Here is a 15,690-nt window from a genome sequence, read left to right on the forward strand (position 1 = left end):
GGAGTAGAAGTTAGAAGTGTATGCAGGGTTTCTTTAGGATCAAAGACAGTTGTTCCTTAACCTTCTTTACCACCAATGATCATTGGATACTATGTCTGAAAAGACTGTCTACCAAAAAGTGCTTATATTGAATAGTAAATATTAGAACATTATCATTTATTAGACATACATTATTTCTAACAAGACTTTATCAGTTTAAAATATCCACTCTAGATTAATACAATAGCTCAAAGCAAAGAGTGTTGCCATTTTACTTAGTTTGAATAGCTTTATTGTAGGTAATTATTCAGATATTTTCAACATTTTGAAATACTGATAATAATACCTGAATTTTCAGCAAGTGTTCTTACGGTATTCTAGTGATCTGGGCATGGCAGACAGGGAATTAGCAGTCAAAAGTGCAGAAATTTTCTTCTTAACCTCTTTGAGATTCCTCAAAATGTTATGAAGATCATCCAATATAAATATAATACAAAGATACCATAGCTGCTAGAGAGAGCAAAGAAAGGAGAGAGAAAAAAGGAAGTGTATTTGTTCTAGGGAATATTGTGGAAGAATTTAAGGCATCTATATACAGTTTAGCCCTGTTAAATTTATATTTACCTTTACTGTTTCCCAACTTTAAATTTTTACTCCAATTGGGCTAACAAACTATTACTGACCTCAAAACAAATATTACTATACTCACGCATTACTCTGTATTTTTATGTTGTTTTTCCTTTCCCAACTTTTCTCATTTCTCCCCTGCTCCCATTCATATTTTTCCTTCAGTTCAGCTGAAAACCAGTGTGAAACCATAGCAGATCACCCTAATCTATAATATTCTTCCCTTTAGACTTTTATGTTATCTCAATTCTACTAGCACTTTAGCACATAATCATATCTTATCATATTTAATTTTATTTAAAGTGTCCTATAGCTCTTCAATTATAATAGAAATTGTTTGAGGGTCAAGAGCTTAACTTCTACATAATTTTTACATTCCTTAGCATCTAGTAGAGTGGTATATATTTGATAGGTACTCAATAAATACCTGTTGAATGAAAGAGATGAGGAATCTTATTGACAATTGGAAGCTGACATAGTTAATCATGTAATTAACTATGATGTTTCCTGTTGGTTATCATAATATCATTGTTTTCAACAAGTGTGTTGTATTTAGTGATTTTTTTTTCTTTCTTTTTTTTTTTTTTTTGTGACCAAGGATTGAACTCTGGGGCAGTTAGCTTCTGAGCCACATCCTCAGTCATATTTTGTGTTTTTTTAGAGATAGGGTCTCACAGAGTTGCTTAGCGCCTCACTTTTTTTTGAGGCTGTCTTTGAACTCACTATCTTCCTGCCTCAGACTCCCAAGTCACTGGGACTATAGGCATGTGCCACTGCCAGTATATTTGGTGATTTTTAATACTGGTAATAGACAAAGAACAAGCTAGATTAATTTGATTTATATATTAACAGACTTTGCAGCCTTGATAGAAGTTAAAAGCACTTAAAAATCATCTTCAGAACTGAAGTCTGGACTTCTGTCTTTTTGCAGTGTGTAGAATTTGACTCAGAAGTAAAAAAAAAAAAAAGTTTTGTTTGGTATCAACTGTTTTCATTAATCTTTAATATTTTTGTTCTGGAAGTGATATTATTTATCTACTCATTGTATATGTAAAAAATTTAATTTAAATATTTTTTTTTTCAAATCAAAATGTAATGTCCTCTATTCTAGGTGTTCTAGGTCTTAGAATCATGGCAAGGATATTCATAGACATGTGTGTCTATTAGCTTGTAATTCCCTATTTGAGTTGATGGACTAAAATAGACATTTTAGTTTTGTGTGCTTCCCAAATAAACAGCTTTAAAATTAAAAAAAAAGAAAAAGAACAAGCTAGACTTTACTAAAAGTAAAGGAAACCCTGAAGTCCATAGCCTCTTGCATTTTGAATTTTAGGAAAATATAATTTAAAATTTATTGTTATATCTGGTTCTAAAAGGAGCTAAAATATTCAGATACATTATAGATTAAAAGGATGGGTCCAAGTTGACATTTAGGACTCTGAATGGTGATAACAGTGGTCATGGTAGGTGGTTGGATTCAGATCCAGAAACTATGAATAAATTATTTTATAAAATCAAAATTTTAAATATTTTCTACTTCCCACTTACAGTAGTTATTTTATTACATACTTAAAAATCATCATTTTCCAGGTGTGATGGTGTATGCTTATTGAACCAGCTACTTGGGAGGCTGAGGCAGGAGAATCACTTGAACCCAAGAATTTGAGACCAGCCTTGAGAATGTAGTGAGACCCTATCTTGAAAAATATAAGCAAAATATTAAATCATAATTTTATATAAATCTCATATCAACTCTGTCTGATAGACTCTAAGTCATTTTTGTAGATAAAAAAAAATGAAGGTATAGAAAAATCAGAAAACTACCAAGTCTACGCCTCTGGTAGCTGTACCACAGGTCATTTTGACTTCTATATTCATGTTTTAGATCAATGTGTTATATTATCTTTTATATTATCCAATACTCATTATGTTTCTGTCATTTAGAGTTTGACCAGACAAGAATTCTGGCAACTTCTCCAGCAGAACTATGGCACTGAGCTAGGTTTAAATGCTGAAGAGATGGAAAACTTGTCACTGTCGATTGAAGATAATGTTCATCCAAGGTACAGCAAAATGTTTTGAAATGTCAAGGTTTAGTCCCCTTTAAGGTGGACTTATTTTAGATTCTTCTAATTCTGAATTTCTATTAATTCATCTTTGGGTACAGTTTGCCTTGATCTTTGTGGTAGAATGGGGTAGAAGGTAGGCACAAAGAATAGTTTGCTAAACATGAGACATATGAAGACATGTAAACTATGAACTGTTGCCTAGAATTTGTTTAAGCTTAGTTAGTTTTTGTTTTTAGAGCTTTATAGTTATGCATAGTAGTTGGGTTCATTCTGACAAACTCATACATGCATGGAAATTGACTTTAGTTTATGATTTCCCCTTTTATTTTCCCTTTTCACAGCTTAGTTTTTTTTAATATATGAAATTCTCTCTCTCTCTCTCTCTGTCTGTATGTATATGTATGTATATATATATATATATATATATATACACATACACACACACAATAGACATAATACCTTTGTTTTATTTATTTATTTTTATGTGGTGCTAAGGATTGAACCCAGTGCCTCACACATGCTAAGAAGTGCTCTACCACTGAGCTACAACCCCAGCTCCTCAAAGCTTAGTTTTAATTTGTCTTTTTATTAAGGATCTGGAGAATTACTGGTGAAATCTCTGAGTTTACAGATAAAAATAAAGTTAATTAAATGGTACGTGTCTTGAGGAACACAATGATACTATGACTTACTCAAAGATTTCCTAGCATTAGTGCATGGCATGTGGTAGGCACTCAGTAAATACTGAGTACATTAATGAAAAAAGTTTATAATACTATGGGAATGCAAATAATGATGATACAAGATAAGAGCCATGAAGGAAGAATAGATAATGTGATAAAGAAATTATGAGTAGAGAAAGATTGTTATTGACAAATGAGAATTCATTTAGAAGAGTGGACATTTTGTTATCTTGTATTTTGTCTTTTGCAGTACTGGGGATTGAACCTAGGGGCATTCCACTACTGAGCTACCATTTTGAGACAGGGTCTCTCCAGGTTTCCCAGAATAGCCTTTGAACTTGTGATCCCTCCTGCCTCAGTCTCCTGAGGAGCTGGGATTGTAGATGTGACCACCATGCCTGGCCTATGAGTGAACATTTTTATTAAACATTCAAGTAAAAGTAATTTCATCCAATGGCAAAGTTGAGGCTGTAGCAATAAAAACAAATAAGGGTAATACTTTAAAATACTTTATTCTTAACATTATGTAACAAATATTATGTTAAGTGGCAGAATCCTGTAACATGGTGTTGTATAATACCATGTATATGAAATGGAGTTCAAATTGATTAATTCCTAGAAAATGTATATTTGTAGTTGCCAGGTGCTAAGAGGAAGAAACAATGAGAATGACAGCTTATGGGTACAGGTTTTATTTTGGGGGTGATGAAAATGTTCTAAAATTAGATGGTGGTGATGTTTGCACAACTCTGTAAACAACTGAATTTTACTCTTTAAATGAAGGATAAATTGTTATATGAATTATATGTTAATAAAGGTGTTTAAAAATCTACAGCAAATCTTAAAATGGAAATATTTTGAAAATCTCTAAGTGTGTATAAAATTTTTAGTCATCTAGATAGTCTTCTAGTTATGCTGATCCTATTTATATTGCTTCAGTTAGTATCAATATTTTATAGTCTTTTTTTACATGGTAGCACATACATATTTTATTAGTTTTCTGTAAAGTTAAAATTTTCCATTGTACTGCTTTCCTTGTAAAGTTTACAAGTTTCTCTCAGGTACTAAAACTGTGTAGAAAAGCAACTGGTCTAATGCAAAGAGACTTGGATGTGGTAAACAAGATCTGGATTCTAATCTGGGCCACCAAGTAGCTGAGCAACCTCATGCAAATCTTTTAAACTTTCTGGTCCTTAGTTTACTCATCCATGAAGTGAGGCCATCGAACTAGATGACCTTCAAAATCCCTGCATCTTGAAAAGTTTCTAGTCTTTGAAGAAGACAGGGGGCTCCAGACTTTAAGGATCAACTTTTCAAGGTGACCAGTAAAGCTGCTACTTTCTTCTAATGACTCTTTTTTTCCTAAGAAAATACATGGCAGAACTCTCATTCCCTATTCATTCCTTTTCCATTCTTCTACTATCTGAAAGATTATTTGTTTCAAACCTTTATTACTTCAGGGCTTCCATATTCCCTCTTCATTCTTTCCTCCTTTCTTCTCTCTTTATTTCTTCATTCCTTACCTCCATCCTCAAAATCCTTAAGTGTAGACACTCAAACTGGTGGGCTAGTCCCAACAAACCATTTTTTCTTGTTTGGCTCCCTCAGAGCCCTGCCATTCTGCCTGGCCAAGAATGATTTGGTAACAGACCTAAGTATTATTTGGACAGAGTAAAACAGGGTTGAAATGCCCCTTTGGCTTTTTATACCTTCCTTAGGATAATATTGTGTGAGAATCAGACTGCTACTTTATTTTAGCAGAAGAGTTTTAAATATACTTAGTTATATTATATGGGAATTGTAGTTGCTTGATAAGGTTGGGCACTGGAAATTAGATCAGATATGCTCCTTTTATATTTAATCTCTTTACTTTCTTTTTGCTTCCTGAGAAAGGAAAGCAGATACTAGGCCATTCATGGCCCTATGATCATTTGAAAAAACTGTTTCTTACACCGTGTTCTTAGTGTTGAAAAGAACCAGGAGAGGGCAAGACTGATTGATGGGCTCAGATAGCAGGAGTTTCCATTTCCTGGAGGGATTTGCCATTTCAGCTGAGTCTGAGTCAGAAGGAAGGAGATATAAAAAACTGCCTTCTGTGCTGATTGATGTCCAATTCACACATCCTCCCTGTACCTTTCAAAGTTTCATGGTTTGTACCCAGCTCGTTTGATGAAGCTGCTGTCGTTGGCTGCTTGTAGTTTAGCCCATTTTTTAACGGTTTCTAGAATTTATAAAAACTTCATATGAGCTTATATGATTTGTTTACAGGAATAAAGTTAATTTGCTTGTAATTTAAGAAGATAGCCTTGTTGTAAGTAGAGGCTGGTTTGCTCATTATAATAGTCCATTTGCCATCACAATGATTTATAATAAAAAAGATCCTAGGAAACTAAGTCACTTATTTGTGTGGAGGTGACTTTATATTTTTATAATAATGTTCTTACAGCAGTCCCGGCAGAAGTGGTGTGGATGATTTGGGGAAAGAGATGAAAATTATCCAAGTCTATCAGTTTTACCCGTGAATCAATTCATCGAGTTCAGAAACAGAGTCATTGGATGGAAAATTCATCGAAAGGAGTTAGTATATGCTATTCCTTTAAAATATATCTGATACTGCCATGTGTTAGTCACAATACAAGTTCAAGTAAAAATTCAATCTACAAAATGTTTAAAAACTTAGGATCTCAGGCTGCTATTTATGAGATAAGATTTTTAAAATATATAAGTAGCAGAGGTTTATATGAGGGAAAAGTGGTTTGTTTAGTGCTGGGTAAGGTACAAAGCTACCAGCCAGTTCCTCTGAGCATCTCAATGGGGAGGATAAATGTCATTTAAAAATATCAGAAGTTGTAGAAAATTCGTAGGTGTTGCAGAATTTTTCCCAAGGTGAGTAGTGAGTGTGATGGAGAGAATGTGTTTGAAGGGAGAAATGGAAGAATAACAATAAATGCTTCTTAAGCCACTACTGAAGAGGCAGGTCCAGTTAACTACTGGCTTTACAGTTAGTAGGTCAGTTTCTTCCTTCATTTTTTTTAAGGATCATTATATAGTTTATTGGTTTTCAATTTCCATGAGTTTCAATAACTTAGAGTCATTTATTATTATTATTTTGATACTCAGTTTGTCCACTTTGCCAATGTGAGCCTCAGGTAAGCTCCTTTGTCTTTTTGAGATGACTAATAATCTATTTAATTACTTAAGTGTTGCCTTTCTTTTCCCAACTATAAAGTGAAAATAATACCTCAGAGGGTTTTTAAAAATAAGAATTAAATGAATTAATATATATGAAAATACTTAGTTCTTAGCATATGTTAAGTAACCCCAAACCATAAGCTGTTTTAATTGAAAGTGAACCCACCTATGGCCAGCAATGTTTTTTTTTCTACCCTTCCCCAGGGAGCTGCCAGTATTTCCTCTATGGAAATGTTGGGAAAACAATGAAAGATATTTATGTGAAAGGCCCTAAGTTATGAACTTGCCTTAGGCAACCATCATCTATCATGCAGCTACCTCAGCCTGGTTTTGTGCTGTGGATTTCTTGCAAAATGTATGCACTGAGAGACACTTAAGGACTCACCACTGGTACAAAGAATTTGACTCTGGATGTTAATCTCTTTGCATGTTCTCACTGAGATGATGAAACTACTGAACTTGGGTGAGGTAACAAGATAGGGGATTTCTTGTATTCCCCTTATCGTTTTACAAAAGTCTGAATTTGATGACTGGGTTTTCAGAACTGCTAATCTATACTTGAGTCCTTCCTGCAGCCTCTCTATAATTTCTTCTATACTGCCTCTTGAATAGTTAACCTGTTGGTTCTTGCCTCTAGTTTTTTTCCTAAAGAAGGTCACATTTTCTCTCAATAAAGAAATGGAGTATAGAAGAGTAGCAATGCTATAAGATCAGTCAGACATTTCTTGATGTTTACTGTAGTTTTTATGTTATGCAATGTAAGTAATATAGAAATTTGGTCCTTATTTGTTTTTTATTTTCCCTTTTGCATTCAAGAGCAGTATGGTGAGATTCTCAGATGTCAACAAATATTGTGTGTCACTTAGTTTGCTTTGTTTTCACTTCCAGCAGAGTTAGAAATAAGAAAAAGTCTGAAGCAATTTTTTTCCAAGATGAAAACATGCTTTTTAAGTTATTAAAATTAATACTCTTTGTAAAACTTTGTGAAATATAAAATAAATGAAGAAATAAAAACTGTCCAAATGCCAACCACTGAAATAATCACTGTTACTTTTCCTATATGTATCTAATATTCCTCACCCCCGCACCCCCTGCCATGGTGGGGATTGAACCCAGGGCTTTCTGTATGCTAGGCCAGCACTCTATCACTGAACTGTATCCCAAGTCCCATCTATATTCTTTATAATAAGACATGCAATTTAATTAGCAACAAGAGGGGAAACATAAATGTGGAATTAGAGAAACCTACTCTCCTTAGCATCCGTTAGAGGCCCTGGTGCTCCTTAAGCATGCTGCTTTATAGTGTGGAACTCCCAAACATATCAACTCTTGATTTTAGTAGTAGTCTCTGCTTTTAAGAATCTTTCCTCTGACTAGGGTAGTCTAATCCTTTAGTAAATTGTGTCCTGGATCCCAGTTGTTGTTCTGCTTCTGGGTGACCATTGGAAACCAGTATCCTCCCTGGAGTTGTTTCTCTGTTCAGTGTTGCTCAAGGATCTCCTGGGGCAGGAAGTCTAAGAATTGTATATGTAGCTTTTTGCTCTCTTTCATCTGTGTACACATAGACACTGCAAGGAAGTACTTTGCTGTATAGTTTATACACATTTTTTTACAGTGTCCTACTAAGCCTGAATGTAATACTAGCCTATCTGAATATTAACATAGTAATAATATTCATACTTTAATGCCTAACATTCAGTTTACTGTAGAAATGACATGTCTGTATCAAACCATTCCGGAAAGTATAGATAGCATTGTGTGTTGAATTTATTTTAATGCTTAGGCTCTTAACAGCAAAGCCAATTGTGTGCTTTTGAGTTTGCTATTAAATTAATTTCCCTTTGAATCTTGTCTTCCCCACTGTACTCTTATTTTCTCTTATATCTCTCTTATTTTCTTTCCTCTTTCTGCTTTAGTTACTGGTTTTGAGAGGTAGGTGAATTCTCTTCCTTGAGATGATGGGGCAGACATTGGTTGGGGAAACTAAGTGGGTTTGGTTACTCCCCTTTATCCACTCCAAAAAACTGATTATTCCATTATTTTTGCCCTTTGACCCTTTTTCCTTCTGCTTAAGTAATTCACATGACATTAGCTTTCTGTGAGTTCTTTTCATATAAAATTTGTTGTTCATTACTGTGTAAGAAGATGACTTCAGGAAGGCATGTATTATTTACTAACATGTCGTGGGCCCACATTTAGCAGCATTGCACATGTGATTGATTTAACCCTAACAAACAAAACACTACAAATGTTTTCCAAAGTGCAGTGTTTGAAAATAATCTTTAATATAAAAGTTCTCACTGTAAAATCTAGGCTTAAGGTTTGTTTTTCACTAACTGTATTATTTGCCTTTTAGGCATTAGGGAAAGAGGAACCCGAAAGTGAGAAACAGATCAGAAAGAGTCCTCTATTAACTTCAGGAAACAGGTTAAGTAGAATGTCATCAAAATCACTGGATTTGAATAAAAATGAATATCTTTCTCTGGACAAAAGCAGCACTTCAGATTCTGTTGATGAAGGTAAAGAATTTCTGAAAAAAAATTTTTAATTGCAAGTATGTCTTTTAATGTTTATATTAGGTGTGTGCAGATTGAGAATTTCGTTTTGTTAGATGAAGTCTTGTCTTGTAAAGAATCTTAAAAGAAATGGAAATTTATAGAAAACAGAAGAAAGCCTGCTAAATCAAAACCATCTCCACTTCTTTCAAAGCCTGGAATTTGAAAATATCCATCATAGTTAGCTTTTAAAATCCCAACCATTGAAGAGTACCAGTAAAAAAGCAGATCAGTTAATAAAAATCTGCATGCCCTCTCCCACATAACAGATGGAGTGAGATGCTCACATTTTATAGGTGGAGTGATCTATTGATTTATCTAGGCCACTGATAGGGAAAGTAAGACCTAGAGGGGTTCAGTTTAAAATCATGCAGCTAGTTCACTATACAGAGTTGGAATTAGAGACCAGGTCTCTTAAGTTAGTGTTCTTTTTACTTTAACTCAGTACTTCCAAATTTATTGTTTCTTTTCTTCCTTTTTTTTTTTTTTAAAAAAGGCACCTTAGCAAAGGTGTATAATTATTAAAGCAAGTAGTCGTGGCAGGGGCACATTCTGAAATGGATATGAATTTAGTTTCTTTATTACCTTTGTAATCTCAAAATTTATAGAAAGAAATTTTTTAAAAAATTACTTATTGTATTACTCAGAAGAATACCTCACTTCTGAGTTTAAAGATAAAAGCTTTTGCCTGGTGATATTTTAGAATAATGGGGTGAGGTTTTGAAAGCAGGAGCATGGACAGTTCATAATTGCTTCTGAATTTGATATGCTTTTACTATAGCCAATTTCCAGTTTTTAAAAACTTCCATTCAGTTTCAATTTTTTAGATGAACATTCTATAGTTGAAATTTATTACCAAGACAAATGGTAAATAATATTCCATGTGGCATTAAAAAGCAACTTACTTGGTTTTAGAAGGCCAACAGAAATTTAGCTTAATTCTAATATAATGATAAATCATAATGAAAATCACGAATCAGAGACCTTCTGAATTCAGAAGTATTATATTCCAGATAGCATTTAATTACATGTTTAGTATTGTAATCCCTGCATACATGGGGTCATTAGTGGGCTCAACAAACAGCCATACTTCTTGACCACCCCTGTTGTTACAGAATTGGGAAAGAAAACAAAAAGCAGGTCTTACAGAGGCCAAAATATCACTGCTAATAGTAATAGTGGCAAAGTTAGAGGATGAAGATGTGTGCCAAAGGTACTTGGACTGATGATTGAGCTGATTAGTGTGATAGGCTTATCCAGCAGTCACAATGTTTGACCTCTTCCCAATGTGAAAGGGAAGATCACCCCTGGAGGAACATTGACTTCTGTAGACACGTGAGGCCCAGAAGAAAGTACAGAGATGTGACAGGCCTGCCCAGTACAACCCTCCATTCTAACTAAAATTGTATGAATCAGATTGGGCTGCCCTAACAAAATACCACAGCCCATGTGGCTTAAACAACAGAAATGTTTTTTTCTTATTATTCTGGAGGATAGAAATCTCTGATCAAGGTCCAGCAGAGTCAGTTTCTAGTAAGAGATCGCTTTCTGGGTTTATAGACAGCCACCTTCTTGCAATGTCCTCACATGTCTTTTCCTCACATGCTCACAAAGGGGATGGAGGGTGAGAGGAGATGGAGCAGGGAGAGTGGAAGAGGGAGACAGGCAAAAATTGAGAATATGATAGATATAAAAAGTAGTTGTTTAAAGAAAACTTTACAGCAAATTGTGTTCTCTCTATTTTAAGTTAGAACCCACAACCTGGGTCTTGTCATACTTGTTAAGTAGGTATTATCAGGAATTTTTTTAAAAAAAATTAAAAGATCATTGACATTGAAGTCGGTGGGACGCATCGGGAAGGATGTAGGAAGGATGTAGTGAGTGCTTTATCAGAGCTGTTAACATTGGTTCTCTGCTATGCAGCAGGGCAGGAATTAGTTACACCCTGCCTGACTGAACTTAGGCTTTAAAAGATCTACTCTGGCACCCAGTGGCCAAATAGGTAAGTGACACCAAAACGGGTATTTATCTCAGCTTAGTTTTTTAAGAATGGTACTTGAAAAAGTAGTTTCATTATTGAGTTCCTATAAGTTGACATTCATGAGAAGTTATATAGGTGACAACGTAAACTCATAAAAGCTGTGCACATACCCAGGAATAAGGAATAGTAGTGGTATATTTTCTGTATTGTGTGTGAGCACTGATTACATTGTTTTTCCTGATCCTTCCCCTTTAAAGCCTGTTCAGCTTTATAGCAATAAGAACTTAACAAGTAACACCCAGCCCTCTGTTTGTGGCAGTTTTTCTTAAGGTGTGTAGCATAATGACTTTTTCTTATTAGATTATCATTAGATAACAAATGTGGACTCCTGCTGGTTTCCTCAAATGGGCTCTGGAATCTCGTGAGATGTATCAAATGGCCTTGATAATGAATCTATTTTTTATTTTATTAAAGTTGTAAAGTTATGAAGACACTTGAAGTAAAGTAATTGGGGAAAAAATGGAAAAGACCAGAAGAAGAAAACCATCTCAAGAGATCTGGACATTTGCAGGGTGGAGGCGGGTGAGAGGGAGCTGTATGGGTGACAGATCACTTTAAATCAAACATAATTTTGTTTAAAATAATAGTGTTTTCATCTACTTTGGGGACCAGGCTAAGTGAGAAAAATGAGAGTATTTTTTCACCTTTTACATTCCCCAAATGCTGTAATCTTGGGGAGCGGGAGCCCTGGATTATTTTGATAAAGATACTCCCTCTGGATCCATGTATTCCTGATAGGACTTAACAAAGCAGCGCATCATAAAATGTCTCATGGAGGGAACTGCTGTAATTTCTGGCCCCATTCTTTTGATGAAGAATTTAAGTGGATAGCAGATAGAGAAATTTCAACTAGAATCTGCCTGGGCTAACATCTACTATAATGATCTTCCTCAATGCTAGACAGTTTAGAACTCAACAACATTGAAGGGTATCCTTTACCTAACTATTTCTATCCTTTCAGAAACTGGTCTGGGCACCTAGCTCCTGAGCGAAATGATAAGCATTGTGTTTAAATATGTTAAACCATATTTCTAATTTTAAACTTACAGTCTTTTTTTTCTTTTTTTTTTTTTTTTTTTTTTTGCGGTGCTTTCTTTTTTTTTTTTTTTTTTTTTTTTTTTTTTTTTGCGGTGCTGGGGATTGAACCCAGGGCCTTGTGCTTGTGAGGCAGGCACTCTACCAACTGAGCTACATCCCCAGCCCTCTAATTTTATACTTTTGATATGATTCATAGAATAAGCTACAGAACTTCTTTATTTATTTAAAGGATCATTGTGGATAGACTTTCCCTTGCCAGGGAAAGTTGGGAAGGAGTTTAGAAGATTCTGGGAGTTTTCTGGCAAATGAAGATGAGCTGTAGCACTTGTCAAGAAAAAAGAAATTATGTCATGGTGACAGAACACTTATGCAGAGAATGGAAGCTAAGTCTAAAGCAAAGATTAGGATGTGGGAACAACATAAAGGAATAGCAAAATTGGAATCCATGACCCATAGCTGACAGAAAAAGATGAATTAGAGGCAAAACCAAGCAAAGACTAACAGGAATTGGAATATTAGATAGTGCTTATTAATTACTAAAGGCAAGGACGAGTATGTTCTGGCAAAAGCCAGAGAAAAAGCCACAAGATAAGCTAGCGTATCAGGGAAGCAGCCCTGAGATTAAACCAGGTAGCCCAACAGTTACCTGAGTTGGAGTTTTGAACAACACATTCAGTTGAACTTAGTTTTTCAGTTGTAAAGAGTACCCTGAATCAAGAAGATAGCAGGTCACTAGTTTTTAGAAAACAAAGGATATAACTGATTGTGTGTCCTTAATCACTAAATTTAACTTCAATCAACTGCTACATACCTACTTACTACATTTTTAAAGTATCCTCAAAAAACTGCCAACATATATTTTCAGTTTCATTCATGTTCATGCTTTTCTCCTATATTTATCTATCTCACTTTACATAATCTCCGCTGGCTACTTTCAAACTGATATATTTAAAATACTATTTCTTCTTTATTGGCAATAGTAACTTGCTATTGAGTGGAGCAATACCCCCTCTAGCTTAATGTTACAGCAATACTATTGATGATGTTATTCAGATAGTAGACTTTGAAGTACATGAATTTCATAAATTAATAATACCATGTGGAAATAATTTATTTCATTTACTTTCTCCCTTGAATAAATTTACTTACAAAATAAATGGTTGTTCATTCCTTATAGCCATACAACAAATTATATTTTTATCAATAGTAATTCAGAATCTGTTATCTAAAAATGGGGTTTAAAAGAAATATGAAATACCGTATTGAGTCAGGTGCAGTAAGTGGCACACACCTGTAATCCCAGTAACTCAGGAAACTAAGGCAGGAGCATCACAAATTCAAGACCAGCCTCAGCAACAGTGAGATTTTTGTCTGAGAATAATGTTTAAAAATGGCTGGGAATGTATGTAGCTCAGTGGCAGAGTGTCCCTGGGTTCAATTCCTAGTACTAAAACTATATATATATATATATATATATAATATATATATATTATATATAGTATTGAAATATGCAAATGAGCATAGTTTTCCCTTTTTACAGATGAACAAGAAGCTTACTTTTTTGGTTCTGGGATTGAATCCAGGGTCTTGCACATACTAGGCAAGTGTTCTACATCCCCAGCCCTAAGAAATTTATTTTTGAAAAGTTATAGTTCCAGGGATCTTTGGAAGAATAGCTGATTCTAGGCATAGAGAAAATATAAGATGAGCTTGGAGCACACTGTAGTGCCAAAAAGTAAGGAAGTGTGTGTGTTTGGAGGGGAAACCATGTCCAAAAAAATACAGGCACCAACCTGAAAGAGCTCCTAATGGCCAAGTCAAATGGCTAAATAATTTGAGGAACAAAATAAATATTGACATTATTAGATTATAACCTAAAAAATAAAATAACTTCAGGAGTGAGTCCAGTGCAATGTAGTGTTTTGGATCATACTCTTACGCAGAAAAAGGGCATTACTGGAAGGGGGATAGAGTATATTTTAATTAATTATATATCTCAAAATATTACAAATTAAGAAGTTTTTTTAGAGGTTGCAAATTCAAAGTCCTAGAAACAAAAATAGAATCTAAGATATTTCTAGTATTTTCCATATTAATTTATGCATTCAAAAAAAACTAAACAATTTTTAAATGTCAAACACTGAATGTACAAGTTGTTTAAAACTGACCTTATCCCAACTTTCATGAAACATAGAGTCAAGTATAGGAGAGAGATAATAAGCAAGTGAATAAGCCACCAAAAATTTCATTACAAATTAGGATAGGTTCTGTGAAGAAATGAGTAGGATCAATAGAATTATCTCTAATTGTTTACTTTTTTTGTGTATTTGAATTATTTTTGTGTGAATGAATAATACTTCTACGTGGGCAAAAGCTGTTTCTCAAGCCTAATCGGGGTGTTACTTCACAAAACCTTAGCAAATTGCCTAATTTTTGAGATTCGTTCCTATTCCAAAGGAGCCATTATTTGAAATTGCAGTGAATCATTTTTGCCTACATATAGTATTATTTAAAAGTGAAGATAAGTCAGTACCTACCTGGTGTCCCTAAATTCTTTGCACTTGTGATAAAATATAGAAGTACAAATTATTTAATGAGGGAGAACTAGCAATAGTTAGAGCTGAAACTGAGAGTTTTTCTGATTCATAGTCCTTTGCTCATTCATTTAAATGGACTGCTTCCCACGGATTAATATTGACATATGCTTTGCACAGGTAATTCTCAGAGCTTGATTTCTGAAATATGGGGAGCTTTTGCCATAATTTTAATTTTGTATTGATGGAGCATAACCCTTGAAATAGAAGTAATACCTATCCTTAAATGATTAAAATTTCATGTTGGATTCCTTTTCGCTATTTTCTTTATTTTACCAAGTTCTTATTCCTATCTGTCTTTTTCTTTTTGGTTCTTTGAAGTAAAAATCTTTCTGGCAGCCTAAAATAAGGTTATGCTTGTGTGCTTTAGGGCTGAAGTGGGTTTAGTTTCCAAATCAGTCATTCATTAGCTGTGGGATCCTGACAGTTCTCTCCATGCTTCCATTTTCTCATCTGTAAAATGGAAATGCTGATGATGATACCACTTCTTTCAGAAGAATGCAGTGAGAGGTACTTAGTACAATGTCTGACATATAGAAAATATCATGTAAATATGGCCTATTTTATCTAATGTTTCCAGGGAGCATGAGAAGAAGTGAGCAAATATTGCTTTATTTTCTACTGCTAGTTTTCAACATCATTAAGTTTCCAGGAAAAAAATGTGGTGTTCCATTGGGCATTGTTTAGCTTTGAAGAGTACTTTTCAGGATGCTTACCTATTCTTTCAATGTGCGGTATTGGGATCATTGTGAATACAGTGATCCTTGTCTTGGGGGAATTAGCATTGTTAGGTTGCATTATTCAGGCTGACAAGCTAGTGAGTGCAGCAGGTATTATAGTCATTGATGACTAAGTATTTACTGACTGTATGAGTATGTAGAGATAGGACATACTAATTGTTGTGTGTCTCGA

General features: G+C 34.3%; 1 protein-coding gene across 1 annotated transcript in view; it reads left to right on the top strand.

Moving 5' to 3' along the window:
- Positions 1-15,690, top strand: part of GRAMD1C (GRAM domain containing 1C) — a 106,577-nt gene that overhangs the window by 72,013 nt on the left and 18,874 nt on the right. Inside the window, 8 exon segments of the mRNA XM_079155419.1 lie at positions 2,551-2,669; positions 5,805-5,846; positions 5,848-5,891; positions 5,894-5,925; positions 5,927-5,935; positions 8,907-9,069; positions 11,029-11,062; positions 11,064-11,107. Of these exon segments, the coding sequence (XP_079011545.1) occupies positions 2,551-2,669; positions 5,805-5,846; positions 5,848-5,891; positions 5,894-5,925; positions 5,927-5,935; positions 8,907-9,069; positions 11,029-11,062; positions 11,064-11,107 (487 nt within the window).

Source organism: Sciurus vulgaris (genome assembly GCF_902686455.1).
Source record: "Sciurus vulgaris genome assembly, chromosome: 10".
Classification (NCBI taxonomy): Eukaryota; Metazoa; Chordata; class Mammalia; order Rodentia; family Sciuridae; genus Sciurus; species Sciurus vulgaris.